The sequence below is a fragment of the Rhamphochromis sp. 'chilingali' genome (assembly GCF_963969265.1).
Source record: "Rhamphochromis sp. 'chilingali' genome assembly, chromosome: 1".
Taxonomy (NCBI): Eukaryota; Metazoa; Chordata; class Actinopteri; order Cichliformes; family Cichlidae; genus Rhamphochromis; species Rhamphochromis sp. 'chilingali'.
In genome coordinates this window covers 55,308,985-55,322,737 of record NC_137929.1, presented here as the reverse complement: position 1 = coordinate 55,322,737, position 13,753 = coordinate 55,308,985, and the positions used below count along the sequence as shown (strand labels likewise).

The 13,753-nt window shown below is 40.3% G+C and overlaps 2 protein-coding genes across 6 annotated transcripts; one reads left to right on the top strand and one right to left on the bottom strand.

The window, feature by feature from the left end:
* Nucleotides 1-680: 680 nt before the first annotated feature.
* Nucleotides 681-4,118, top strand: LOC308405677 (uncharacterized protein). Its single transcript, XM_080896376.1, has 8 exons — nucleotides 681-697; nucleotides 1,307-1,349; nucleotides 1,444-1,553; nucleotides 2,135-2,292; nucleotides 2,390-2,513; nucleotides 2,688-2,795; nucleotides 2,887-2,936; nucleotides 3,928-4,118. The coding sequence occupies exons 1-8, from the start codon at nucleotides 683-685 to the stop codon at nucleotides 3,947-3,949; spliced, it is 630 nt and encodes a 209-aa protein (XP_080752502.1). The 5' UTR covers nucleotides 681-682; the 3' UTR covers nucleotides 3,950-4,118.
* Nucleotides 4,119-4,619: 501 nt separating this feature from the next.
* Nucleotides 4,620-13,693, bottom strand: sgms2b (sphingomyelin synthase 2b). 5 transcript variants are annotated; one of them, XM_080885559.1, is made up of 7 exons: nucleotides 13,585-13,693; nucleotides 8,812-9,546; nucleotides 8,079-8,196; nucleotides 7,940-7,997; nucleotides 7,034-7,129; nucleotides 6,703-6,869; nucleotides 4,620-6,159 (listed from the first exon to the last, which is right to left on the bottom strand). In XM_080885559.1, the coding sequence occupies exons 2-7, from the start codon at nucleotides 9,327-9,329 to the stop codon at nucleotides 5,986-5,988; spliced, it is 1,131 nt and encodes a 376-aa protein (XP_080741685.1). In that variant the 5' UTR covers nucleotides 9,330-9,546; nucleotides 13,585-13,693; the 3' UTR covers nucleotides 4,620-5,985. The 5 variants fall into 5 exon arrangements, with proteins under 5 accessions (XP_080741685.1, XP_080741686.1, XP_080741689.1 ...); XM_080885560.1 differs by having other exon boundaries at nucleotides 13,595-13,671; XM_080885563.1 differs by lacking the exon at nucleotides 13,585-13,693 and adding an exon at nucleotides 13,450-13,545.
* Between the last annotated feature and the right edge of the window lie 60 nt (nucleotides 13,694-13,753).

Genomic DNA, 13,753 nt, shown 5'->3' with positions numbered 1-13,753 from the left:
AGCCAGAGGGATCCTCACCCCTGACACCAACACTGAACCTGGGGGTGCCAGAGAGGGAGGAGTCAAGGGTCGTGGTGAAATACAAAAGAGGATTATATCTGAGTGTTCCTGCACAAAAATGTTCTAAATATAAATGTTTTTTATTGTTAATGGAACGTATTGTGTGGGCATTTCTAGGGCCTGCAAATGTAAATTTAAAAAAAAAGAGTGAAATTGAAAAAACAAAACTGTTTTCCTGTGAAAAACTAACAGTTTAATATCTTAAGGAAATACTTTTCGTCCTGTTTTGGCAGTTTCGATTTATGAAGTAGACTGATGAAAGACAGTATTATGGCCACAGGAATAAAGAGCTCAACCAGCCCTGACTCTCAGGTGATTGAGGTTGTAGATGGTTTACAATCTGAACATTTGGGGGGTTTTGTGGGTGTAGAAGAGAAAACTATGAGGAGAGCACTGGAAGAACCTGAGGGAAGAAAATAGCTGTTTGTTGGGGGGTGGGGAGGTCGAGGGGTTTATAAACATCATGGACACGAGTTCATCTCTACAGTAGAGATGAATCACACTCAAAGACTGTCCTGCCACTCTTCTCCGTGCTAACATCTGAATTATCCACAAATCTCTAAATCTACTTTTACTTTAGGTTTCTTTCGTATATTCCCTCCTTACAGTCAAGGACAGACAGATGCCCGGCATAGAGGTAAGTATTCATTCTAGTGATTATTGTTATTATTGGATTTTTAATTGAATTATATCAAAGGATATCATGGGTGTATTACCGGCTCTTTGGTCCTTATTTGGGGACTCAAAACTGTTGTACGGTAAAGTCATTGTCATAAATAGTCATATTGATATCACATAAGTACAAGGTAATTTCTACAAAACTTATTAATATACCTTCATTTTATTGTAAAGTAAAAAAAATATGTTTTTTATGTTTTGAATGGTAAATTTCATCATAGTCGTCTTTTGAAAGATTTTCATCTACAAATGATAACAGTTTGGTAAATAAAGATATTCATGGCAACTCAATGACTTTTAGAGCAAATATAAATGTAACTAAAATAACAATAAAACAGTTTTAACAGATGAAAGTAAACAGAGTAAAAGTGTCAATCAAATGTAAGCGCTTATAAATCTTTGATTACCTTTTTGTGTTGACAGTTACATATTAATGATAGAGCAATAACCAGTAAATGATCATTTGTAATATATAGTGTAATGCATGCTAAGATGATAATGAAATGTACATTTATTCATTCTGACTGCCTGAGTCACTGTAAACTGTGGATTATTGATCTTATTTCAGGAGATGGGACTAAATCCAAACTCTGCAGGGCTGAGCTGTGGCGGTAAAAATCAATAAACATAGATAAAAGTAAGACCATCAAAAAATACATTTTCTGACAACATTCGAAAGTGATTTGTTTCCTTCTTCTGTTTCAGTTAAACTGCAGGCGTACGACTGGTGGCCAGCTGAGCAGCAGCAGTATCTCAATACGACCAGCAGGGGGCAAAATAACACGCCACAGACTCAAAGCACTGCTGCTGATACTGTGAGTGTTTTTATCCCCATCTGTTCACACTGTCAGGATGAGGCCTCGATTCACTTCTGATGAGGTGTGTGTGTGTGTGTGTGTGTGTGTGTGTGTGTGTGTGTGTGTGTGTGTGTGTGTGTGTTGAAACCTTCCCTTAAAGCCAGTATGTTCCCTTTCTAACAGAATCAGTGTTAAATGCAGTCCAGGCTCGGGGTCCACTATCCCCAGGCTGTTTTCATGTGCCTGATGTGTTCAACACAGTGTGTTCAACACATCAGGCACATGGGAAAAAGCTACAAGCTGCTGCTTTCTGTTTCTATTACGATCAAGACTGAGACACCAGGAAATTGCTGGGCAGAAATCAGCAGCCTCGAGGAAGCTGGGAGTGAAGCACCGATAATACACAAAAGGAAATAAATGTATTCATTATACTAGTGAACATCCTGTTACCTGCCATTTAAATTAAACCATCCATTTTCTCAACTATAAATAAATTAATAGTACAATAAATTATTTAAAATGAACTTTTTCGGATTTGTAATCGTTCAATTTCTTTTTTTAAACTAAATGTTTGAGCCTCTCTCCTTGTCTCTCTGCAGTCCGTCCATCCTCTCGTTCCTCTCCTCCTCTACAGCGACAGACACTTCCCCTCTTCCTCTCTGTACAGCCAGCCAATCAGCACTGCTGCTGCTGCTGCCCAGCAGGTCTCCGCCCAGTCCGGGCAGCACGCCTGTTACCACAGCAACAGTGCCTTCAGGTGAGCTTGTGGTGGGTTACTAAAGTTGAGCAGTGCTTCTGATGGAAACCAGTGGTGTGAATGAACTCTGTGCGCTCGTGCCTCTCGCCCTCGGCAGCAGGCAGCCTGTGAAGAAGCCTCTGAACGCCTTCATGCTCTATATGAAGGAGATGAGACACAAAGTGCTGCAGGAAGGCCAGGAGAGAGAGAGCGCCGCCATCAACCGCATCCTGGGCCGCAGGGTGAGAAGCCTGATGATGTCAGAGTGACGCAGGAGCAGGGCAACACAAACACAGTTTCAAAGGGTTTCTTTGGTTGCTGGCTGATGTAGCCCTTTTCACCATTTTTAATGTTTGATGTTTGATTTATGCAACTCTGAGTTTGTTTAATAAGCACTTCCTGTCTCTGTTCCTCAGTGGCACGCTCTGTCCCACTCCGAGCAGTCCAAATATTACGACCTGGCGCAGAAAGAGAGACTCCTCCACATGCAGCTCTACCCTGGATGGTCTGCCCGGGACAATTATGTATGTTTTATTTTATTTCATTTTATTTATCAGAAATTCTCCCTTTGCATGTCTGTGCCTGAAAGCTTCTGCTTCTTTTTTTAATCTTCAGGGTAAAAGGAAGAGGAAGCAGAGCCAGCAGATATCAGGAAGCACTTCCAGGTCGGGTTTTTTTTAATATCCGTCACTGACAGTCCAGTCATATTCATAAATATAGGACATGATGATATTTGAAGGATTTTGGAATTAGTGTGAGTGAATATATGCCAAAAATTCAAAAAATGTAATACACAAAAATATAAGAATAAAATAGAACAGTGTTTTATTTCCCTTTTTAATAATAAATGTATTTATTTTATCAGTGTGTGCTCAGATATGGAGTTTTATGGGAATATTTTAACTTTAGAAGAAAGTGTGTACTTTATTGTACTTTATTGGTCCCCGTGGGGAAATTGCTCTCTGCATTTAACCCATTCACTCAGTGAAGCAGTGGGCAGCCATTGGGCGCCCGGGGAGCAGTGTGTAGGGACGGTACCTTGCTCAGGGGTACCTCAGGGTAGCTGTTAAGGGGAATTGAACCCCCGACCTTCCGATCATGGGGCAACCACTCTACCTACTGAGCTATCCCTGCCCCTACTTGCCTACACTGAGACTTTTTTAATGTACAGATCCTGATTCTCCCAGTAAAACTTTCAGTTTTATATATTTAACAGTTTTTGAGACATTTGGGAAGTGAGCTGCAGTTATTTTTAAATAAATATATTTAATGGCCAAATAAACAAATAATATTTAAATAAGATTGTTATGACACTATTATTAATTACATACATCAACTGGTTTTAAATAATTTTAATTTTCCAATGGTTTTGTACTAATTACATTGCTTTTGTATTATACTGAGTTTGCTTTCAGTCAGTGAGCACCTGTCTGTACGTGGAAACGAATAATAAACACTGGCATTTACACACCAGGGGGCGCTGCAGAGAAGTGTTAATAATTAACCTAAAGTTTCTTTAAACTATAAAAGTGATACACTGGGGTTTAGTATGAAATAATTACTGTGAATAATCTCATAAAAGCTGAGATTTTAACCACGTGTGTAAAACTATTTTCTGTGAAATACATACAAATCTTTTCTGTTTGTTTACTGCAGCTGGACTCTGAATGCTGGATGAGAGCTCTGAAGGGGGGGGGATAATCAGACAATGACAAACAACTACAATGTAATAAAACAGCATGCGTGACTTTTCTGTCTGCGTGTTTGATTCTTTGGCTGTGAACTCCTCCTACACGATGAGGAGTGGTGGTATATCTTAGGTTAATCATCATAGCACCTAACTAAATGTAGTTTATCAGTATGTCAACAGCACGAACAGACCAAACAACACCACTATGGGCATGTAGCAGTAACATTATTGTGTATGCAGGCTTATTGGGGCTACCCAAAACTTTAAAATAGTCAAAATTAAAATAAATCCTCAGATTTTTTTTAATTGAAACCCACTGAGAAAATGACTTGAATCCTTATGAAATGACTGCTCAACTTACCTACTTTTTATCTCTGCTTAAACTGTTAAGTAGTTTAATTTGTCCCAAAAAGTGGACGTAGTGTTTTCAGTGAGAGAAACGCTTTGTCAGAAGGAATAAACTTTCTGAGATTTCCTTACGTGGATGATGGTGAACATTCATCAATACACTTTCATTCGTATTTTCCAATCATAAATCTTTATCTTAAGTTATGATCGTTACACGCTAAACAATAATGTCACTAAACAAACAACCTCTGCAATCTTTTCCTGAAAGATTTATGACTTTACAGCTGATAACTGCCTAGTTCGCATATTATTAAGTTTTTATTTTAACTTAAAAGCCATGACGGTCAGAACAATTAACACTGATATCACAACACAACAACTCAGTTCTTCCTGATACTGCAATGCTGGTTTTGTGACTTACAGAGAATAAATAAATATAACAAAACTTTTTAGAACAAGTCCTAAGCCAAATCTGGATGAAAACATGATAAAAATTGAAATGACAAGCATTCACATGGAATTTACTTTCACATTTTTGACACGTCTGAGGCTTCTTTTGTTCAGTTTTGCAGCATTTTCACGAGTAACCTACAGTTTATTTAAGGTGACAGAAGAAAAGAAAAAATACAGCTGACAAACAGTTGGCCAAAAGAAAGTGGACATTTAAGGATGTGGGTCTTAAAGAGACAGGAGCTTTTTTTTCCTCCAGAGAAGATGTATATGTGAATTGTATGTAGTAGTTCATCTTTAAAACAGAAATATTTAACCATAGTAAACAGTTCTGTGCTCAAAATAAGTCTTTTATTATCAAAGCAAACGTGTGATTGTGGCAGTGTGTTCAAGTCAACATTGGAAAAATGTGAAGAAACATGTTTATAAAACTGTGGAGCTTTCTGGCACAACGACCTTCATTATTAATGCTAGGTACATTAGGTAGAATCAAAGTTTGCAGTAAGGTTTTCTTTCACTGATTGATATGGCATTTAAAAAACAAAAAACACCCACCATTAACTCAGTGCCTTAACACTTAACATTAAGACTTGAAAATATAACTTAAACAACAACAACAACAATCAAGAACATAAAGCTACAAAAACAAATTAATTGACACTGATGAGGACCCACCTGGAGCTAGCACTGAGAATTTGAAGTCAAACCACTTTAAACCACCACAGCCAGAAGGAACTGTAATACTTAAGGGTTTAGTTTATTTTGTTTTAGGTTGCACATCCAGAAACAACAACACGGCTAGTTTAGATTTAGTCTTTTTTTACCATTTGTATGTGCAGCTTCATTTTCCTTAAGTATATCCCAAAGATATAATTAACACAGTTAGCAACAATCCAGACTGAAAAATACAACACAGCTTAGAAGTTTAGCTTTGGCACCACTCTCAGACTAGCTTACAAAAAAATAGTGTCTTTTCTTGTTGGCAGGTTTACGTCATGGATGCTGAAGACATTAAAAATGTTGTTTCTGATAAAGAGCAAGAGCTAATAATGTAAACGCACCGTCTCTTCCTCCTGTGAGTCCTCAGTACAAAAAATGCTGATTCCAATAAATAACCTGAAGGTAGAGTCTCATGTCCACCTCTGTCCATCCGTCCTCTTCAGGAGTCAGGGAGGACAGATGCTGCTGTCATCAGGTGACTTATCTCCCCTCCTCTTTGTCCTCACTTAACTATCATACCTGTCCACTATACTGTATCTCCGTCTGCATGAGGTAGTAGGGATGGGCACTGGCCACCCAAACTCAACGGGAACAGTAGCCTTGACGTTCCCTTCCAGGAATTTGAAGATCCGGTTCCACCAGGTTCTAGTCAGGTACTTGTTGGGTTCCTGATTGTGTACCTGACAGAGCACCACAAGTTAGAAAAGAAGAAACAGTTGTTGTTTTCAGTCAATTTTGAAGTCACTCAGATTTGAACTTGTCCGAGATTTTTAGTAGATGCAGCTATGCTATGAGTTTAAAACTCTTTATGTATCTTTATCTTAATGTAATAATACCTGACACAGTGAAATAACAATAGGCCAAAACAAGATGGCCCAACACAAACACATTCCAAACAAAAAGTGTATACAAAAATGTATAACAAATTATATATACTATGTCCTATCGGCCTTCTCATTTAAATTGATTCCTCCATTTCAAATGCTTTCGTTATTCCTGCAAGTGTTTCGTGCTTCATGACTAACATTTTGTTGCCTGCCCATCATGCTGCTGCTGCTTCTCTATTTGTTATGGAGGTGTGTTGGTTTAAAAATGAGATTGTATGTTTTCATCTGGTCTTGTCTGACTAATTGAAGCAGCTGAAAGAATCCTAAAACCCCAGAACACTGAATAAAGCCAGGAGATGGTGTTACGAGGCCATAACTCAGTGTGTGTCTACTCACATGTGATTCCAGCATGGCGTAGTACCACCGGAAGGTCCAGTTGACGACAAAGTATGCAACCACCACATCGATGCTGTAGTGTTCATGGCCGAGGAGGATGCAGATGAGTCCAAATATGCTCAGGAAAAAGCAGAACCAACGATACCACCAGAACCTGGGCGGGCAGTCTGAACACAAACAGGGAATACTAATAAAGCAACATGCACAAATTAGTTTAATACTACGGCTAAGTAGTAAAATCAGGGTAATGTGAAGTTAAGAGTTTATTCGTGATAAGTTGCATATCAATGTGTGTGATCATGTAAAAATAAATAGGTGTGTGGTTACTCACACTCCTTGATGAAGAGGTAGGACAGCCTCAGCATGATGGTGTGACCGCTGTACAAATAGTCTCCACACAAGATGTGAGAGCCGGTCACATTCAAACCTGAAGACACAAAGAAATGCAGCGTTTTATGTTAAATAATTATCACATCCATCCATTCGCTTCCGCTTATCCTTTTCAGGGTCACGGGGGGCGCTGGAGCCTATCCCAGCTGTCATAGGGCAAGAGGCGGGGTACACCCTGGACAGGTCGCCAGTCTGTCGCAGGGCCAACACACAGGGACAGACAACCATTCGTGCTCACATTCACTCGCACATTCACACCTAGTGACAATTTGGATTATCCAATTAACCTATCCCCACAAGCTGCATGTCTTTGAACGGTGGGAGGAAGCCGGAGTACCCGGAGAGAACCCACACAGACATGGGGAGAACATGCAAACTCCACACAGAAAGACCCCGGCCTGATGGTGGAATTGAGCTCAGGACCTTCTTGCTGTGCGGCAACAGTGCTAACCACCGTGCCACCGTGCTGCCCCGTTAAATAATTATATTATATTATATTCATTCATTTCACGTGATTAAGAACGATGCAGAACTTTTAAAGAAACTCTGCACATTAATGTTGAGTGGACTCGTTGTCTAATGTAACCTTAGCTAATGTTGATAATTGTTGGTGGTGGGAACGAGGCTCCCTGGTGTGAGTGAGCATAAATGTTACATCAGTACTCCTTCTGCATGAATAAAACCCACTGATGATCAATCTCAGATGCCCTAATCTCCGCTGTGTATGCCACAGTGCAATGCAGCAGTGTCCGGTGCTTGAATACACTAGTGTTTCCTGTGAGTCAGTGTTCAGCTACAAGCCAAATACTAAACACTTACTGTACATATTTTATAAATCTAGTTTTACCTCCTCCTGAGACCATCCGGATAATCCGCCACATTTTCTCCGTCACATTGTCGTAGAGCTGCATGGACAGGACAAACGATCTTTAACTGAAGAAGGGCGACTAGTGAACAGGTGAGTACTTAGGTGCACCTTTACATACCTTTGGAGCGCACTCTAAGTGTTTTCCAGGTACCGGCAGGGTGGTGATGTACATGGTGATGCAGCGATACAGGTAGAGCGTTGCAATCATGAAGAAACACCGCCGAGCCACGATCGCTCTGCAGACAATAACATAAAAGTGTTTTTTCAGTGAGATTCCAATCCGTGTGTCAAAGGACAGTTTGGCAAGAAACTGAACCCCGTTCACAGCTGAATGAGACAAAGCACTAAGTAACCCCGGGGACAACTGGGGGAACACTGTATATAAGAACCAGTCCATTTATTAAGTACTGCAAAAATCTGAGGGAGAAATAAAATTGACTACAACAGAGAGTGGGGACCCAAGATAGAAAACTCCCAGCATTTTATGTGTTTCTAACACAACCACGAGGTAATTAAACATAATTCACTAGCATAACCAGAAATGCTGACAATAACAACAAGTTAGGAATTAGTGACGTGCCTTTGCCACAGATCAAAACACCTTTGCGATCAGGAGATGTGGGAAAACTTTCTCTGTCGGAAAATCCCTGTAGTGATTGTTAAATGCACTGGAGCATGCCTCACTAACGCTCCGTCAACTACAATTAAACCACGTAATACACGACACTGTGAAACTCGTGCTCTGCAAGAATGTGAGTTTAAAAGATCACACTGACGTTTACTCCATAAGGGAGGGGAATTGGGCTTGGGTGCAGTACGAGTGTTAGTACACCTTCAATCCTTAGTATTACCTGTGTTTAAGTGCCAGCCACTGGACGAGCCACAATCCACAGAGAGTCAAGCCACAGGCCTCTGTTGCTTTGAAGGCCCAGGGCACTCTGTCAATGTAGTCGAAGAACTTGTCAGGAAGCGGCGGAATCACAGATTTGTCAGGCACCCGTTCATGGATGATAACGATTATGACAGCGTTGAAGACGAGGGCGAAGAAGGCGTAGATAAAGGACACGCCCGTTTTCCACCACTCTTTAGGGAGAGGGTCGTCGGACTCCTTGGTGATCTTGTCGTAGTTGCAGCGTTGCTGTATCTTGTTGCACAGCGAGTTTATCAGCTGGTTCTCTTTCAGCACTTCAGTAATTTTTCTGCGCCTGCCTTTGCCGTCACCATCGAGAACATCCTCAGAATGAGGTGTCCGGGAGATGTGGTGAGTATGGTTGGGCACCTTCGTAGACTGAGGAGGTGAAGGCGGATCTGTCGAAATCACCTCTATGCAGTTTTTATCATCTTCCTGGATCAGTTCTGATGCTGCCATTGAAGTCTTTGGCAAATAAGTTCTCTGATTTATGTGAAAAAGTTTAATGAGTTCTTTGATCACTCACAAGAGTGAGCTTCTGTGTCAATAATGAAGAAGTCCGACTGTCAGCAGCGATTGAGCTCCTTGGTCTGCAAACCATTTGGTATTAACGACAGAGCAGCGATCTTCAGTATTTGCAGTGACGTCACAGAGAAAGCAGGTGACCGGCATAAACCTGAAAAAAAGAAGACCATGAGTAAAAAAAATAACTACAACTACAACTCTGTTATGAGTTATCAGTAAGGATCTTATATAGACTCGCATTAGTACACCTACATAACCCAAACAGTTTCACTACGTCGTACATCTGCAGTGAAATAACGTAAGTTACAAAAACAGAAACTAAGATAGACATTGCATGTTGAGCGTGTCAGAATCAGATTACATTAGAGTTTAGATAACAATAATCAGATGAACTTACAGCATCTGCCCTTCTCATCCATCAGATAAAGTTTTTCAGCTGAATCTTCAGAACAACGATGATTTTCAAGAACTCTCCTTTCACTCACTGAGTATCACACTACACCTGCAGTGTGGGTTTGTCTTATATTAGCGGCATCACCATTAGCCCAGATCTTTACTAAACTGCATAAAGTGAAAATTGTACTTTTTCATTAGACCTACTCCATAACCTCAGCCCAGAAACCGGTCTTGTATTGACACTACAAATTTCTCTCTGCTTCTTTTTCTGCTGCCATTTCTCAAATCGACTGGAAGTGCACGGATCAACTTAAAAAGACGAACTCCGCTGCCAGTTCTTGCTTTGGTGGTGAAATTGAAATAGTCACACTGGCAACACTATCAGCTGCTTGTGTGGAGGATCTACATGTGTTCAACACAGAAGTACAGATTAATCTTTAAATGCATTGTTGTACAACACAGGTACTCATTCTGGTCTCCCTTACAACTCAAGTCCCCAAAATACTGGTAATACCAGCTCGCACACTATCATGTAACTCTCTTAAAAGCAGACCTTTACCATCCATTCATCCAACCTTTTTCTGTTTATCCATTTCAGGGTCACAGCAAGTCATTCTGGTCCCTCTTAGGACATTAAGTCCTCACAGAGTGACTGTAGACAGACTTACGTCCCCACAATGTCAGTAATACTGGTATATACACACCTACACCCGGAAGCCCACATGACTCCAGAGAATTTGGCCTTTAGTAACCTGAGGATGACACTCCCTGCAAAGCCAACACGCCCACACAAACACAGTGTGTGAACCCACAGCTGCTGACACGTTCTGACAGCATGCCACCTGGGACAGACACCGCCATTTCAAGTCTTCACCTTCAGGATCAGTATCTGCTGATAATGTGCTGATAAACCTCCCACGCCCTTCCTCGTTCAAGAAGCAAGGCGTGGTTTGACAAATAACAAAATGATCATTAAACTTCAGTTTAAAAACATAAAAACTGGGCCAGCATTAGAAACGAACATGACTATTCAATGAATCCAAGTTCATAGTTTGATACTGACTTACATGTTATTTGAAATTATAAGGATTTATTCATCGACTTCTAAAGTAAAATGTGCACTTGTAAACCCACTGCTGATAAATTCCTCCTGAGTGTGTTGCCTTTCTACCAACACTTCACACAGGAGTGCATGTCTGACATCACCTGTGTGTGAGCATCGCCATGTGAATGTTTTCTAACCAGTCTCACCCGACAGAATTACTCAGGCAAGACGTTTCCATGAAAATAAACTGTTCACAGCTGTATGAAAGATGCTAAATGATAATTAGTTAGTTTTAAGCTTGAAAAGTTGAACTTTTTTTTAGAAAAAAAAGTAGTAAAGTAGAAAAAGTTGAATATAATACAATAAAGTGATTCTATAAAGTGACTACAGCTGTCATTGCAGTTTCTAGGTCCCCAGCCCCAGTTAGCAGCTGGTGGCACTGTAACATATTTGAAATGATAACTGTGTTTATAGAATACATTTAACTGTGTAGCACTTCTGTCACCAACCAGTAAGATTTAAGCATCCAGTTGAACATCCCACACCCCTGATACTTTTAGGGAACCAATCATGTTGCGAAAAACAAAAACCCTAAAGAAAAAAAAAAAAGAGTAACTGTGTCCCTACGAACAGCAAATACAGAAAAATCCAAATAACTACCTTTTCATACTTTGTCCCAAACACAACTCCTGCTGCCCACCATCAGCTGCTCTGCCCTGAATGAACCTTTATTTGCTTTTCTGCTCCCGTTTGGTTTCATTTTAGCGTCATTGTGTCAAAAGCTCCACTTTCTGCCCTGAACTGGCAGAAAAGTGGCCTCTGCTCAGCTACCAAGCTACATCCTGTTTACAGAGCAGCAGAAACGAAGTCTAATCGAGTTACAGGCATGAGAATTCAATTTCACCAAGTTAGAGCTGATTCATTAACCCAGGACACACGAGTTTTACACTGCTGCAAAGCGCCCAACTTACCTCACTGAGATAGTAAGATAAAGAATATTTTCATCTTTCACTCACCAGAGAATGTGTTTAGCCAAAAAAAAGCACAAAATTCAGTCACAAGGATTTAAAACAGAACCAATGGTCACACTGTGAGAAGAGCAGGCTTCATAACAGCCTATGTACTCACTGAAATGTCAAATGAGTAAACTTACCATCGTTTAAACAAATAAAAGTAACACAAATACGTAATATTGTAATATAGTGTTATAGAAAACACATAAATAACCTCATTAATGTGCTGGAACTGATAAATACAGTCACATTTCTATCAGACTTATTTGTCTGACCAGCTGATTAATGATTCATTTGTTTTTAGAGCAACATAATGTTTACAGTCACTGGCCACTTTTTTTTTTTTTTTTTTTTTTAGGTACACCTGATAAATTGCTCATGACTTTGAATGTGACATTGCTGTTTATGCAAGATGGGCTGATCTGCTGGGATTTTCACACATTTAGCATTTATGAATGCATGCAACATGTGGAAACTTGAAGAAGATAGGCTGCAGCAGCAGAAAACCACACAGGGCACCGCTCCTGTCAGCTAAGAACGGGAATCTGAGGCTACTTTTCGATGGTACGGTCGGAATATGGGGTGAACAACAGGAAAGCGTGGACCCATCCAGCCTTATATCAACAGTTTAGGCTCCTAATGGTGTGATTTGGTATGGGGCACAGCTTGCTTGGCACACTTTGGGCCCCTTATAATCCAATGAGCATCATGTAAACACTACAGCTTACCTGACCATGTCCATCCTTTTATGACGATGGCTGCTTCCAGCAGGAAAACACACTGTGTTACAAAGCTTAAATCATCTCAAACTTCTTTCATTCCAACTTACTGTACTCAGATGGTCTGCACAATTACCAGATCTCCATCTAACAGAGCACCTTTGGGATGTGCAGCCAAATAAATCTGCACCAACTGTGTGAAGCTAAATGTCCTCCTTGAATCTGTGCCACAAGGAACTTATGGCAAAAAGGAGTCCAGCCTGGTATCTGTTAAAGTGGCTAGAGAGACAAGCTGGAAGTATTGTACTGATACCTGCCAATTAATCCTTTATACCAGCTGAATTAAACACAATGAAAACACATCTAATATGCAAGCGTTGAATCAAAGACTCAACAGAAAGGCAGGAATGACATGTTTAAAAATGTGCCACAAAACAGCAAACAGCCACGAACTTTGAGTTAACTTTCTGCTAATTAATGACTTATTAGCCAATCAACAACTGATCGATTAATTAGTCTGAAAATCCCATTAGCACAACATTAACAAAAGTAAGAAGGAAGTAATTTTAAGCTTTACTTTGATAAACAGAAGTTAAAATTAGTTCACGTTAAATAATTTCCAGCAACTAAAAACAAACGTTTCGTGACTCTTTGACGAGTCTGATATCGATTAACTGGCTTATCATTTAAAAGGTGTTTGAACCCCACTCTCTGATAGAACAAGTACAAATTCACACAAAAAAAATGGTGTGAACATGTCAAAACCGTGAAAACCTACTCCGATTTAACGTTAAAAGTTACATTTCGTGTCCACGGCTTCGGTAAGCCAGTGTACGTCTCACATTTTAACTGGTGCAACGTAAACAGGAACTCAAACACACCTGTCGGAAGGTGCACGCGCGTTTCCCGTTCGTTTTAGGTATAAAACAGGTTAAAACAATTGTTAAAAAAGTTTTAACAAAAGAAAAACAAAACTGCAGTTTGTGCGCGCGAAGACGGACAAAAACAAGACTAACTTTTTGTCACCTTTCCTTCCACTTTTTCACCTCCTCCTGTTCCTCCTCTTCCGTCTCCTGGTTAAGTGACACCAAGGTTCATCTGCACGAGCCTCTCTGTGCTGGTGAGAAACTGCGCCCCGCCTCCACATGTCCCTCGTTTGACTCCAAATATGGTGATGCTGCTTCC

What these genes read in the sequence shown, in the direction of transcription:
- LOC308405677 (XM_080896376.1), top strand. An exon ending in CACAGCAACAGTGCCTTCAG is followed by an intron (nt 2,293 to 2,389) that starts GTGAGCTTGTGG and finishes CGCCCTCGGCAG; the next exon opens with CAGGCAGCCTGTGAAGAAGC. An exon ending in ACCGCATCCTGGGCCGCAGG is followed by an intron (nt 2,514 to 2,687) that starts GTGAGAAGCCTG and finishes TCTGTTCCTCAG; the next exon opens with TGGCACGCTCTGTCCCACTC.
- sgms2b (XM_080885559.1), bottom strand. Translation starts at nt 9,329, where the DNA reads ATGGCAGCATCAGAACTGATCCAGGAAGATGATAAAAACTGCATAGAG. An exon ending in TGGCTGGCACTTAAACACAG is followed by an intron (nt 8,197 to 8,811) that starts GTAATACTAAGG and finishes TATTGTCTGCAG; the next exon opens with AGCGATCGTGGCTCGGCGGT. An exon ending in CCGGATGGTCTCAGGAGGAG is followed by an intron (nt 7,130 to 7,939) that starts GTAAAACTAGAT and finishes TTGTGTCTTCAG; the next exon opens with GTTTGAATGTGACCGGCTCT.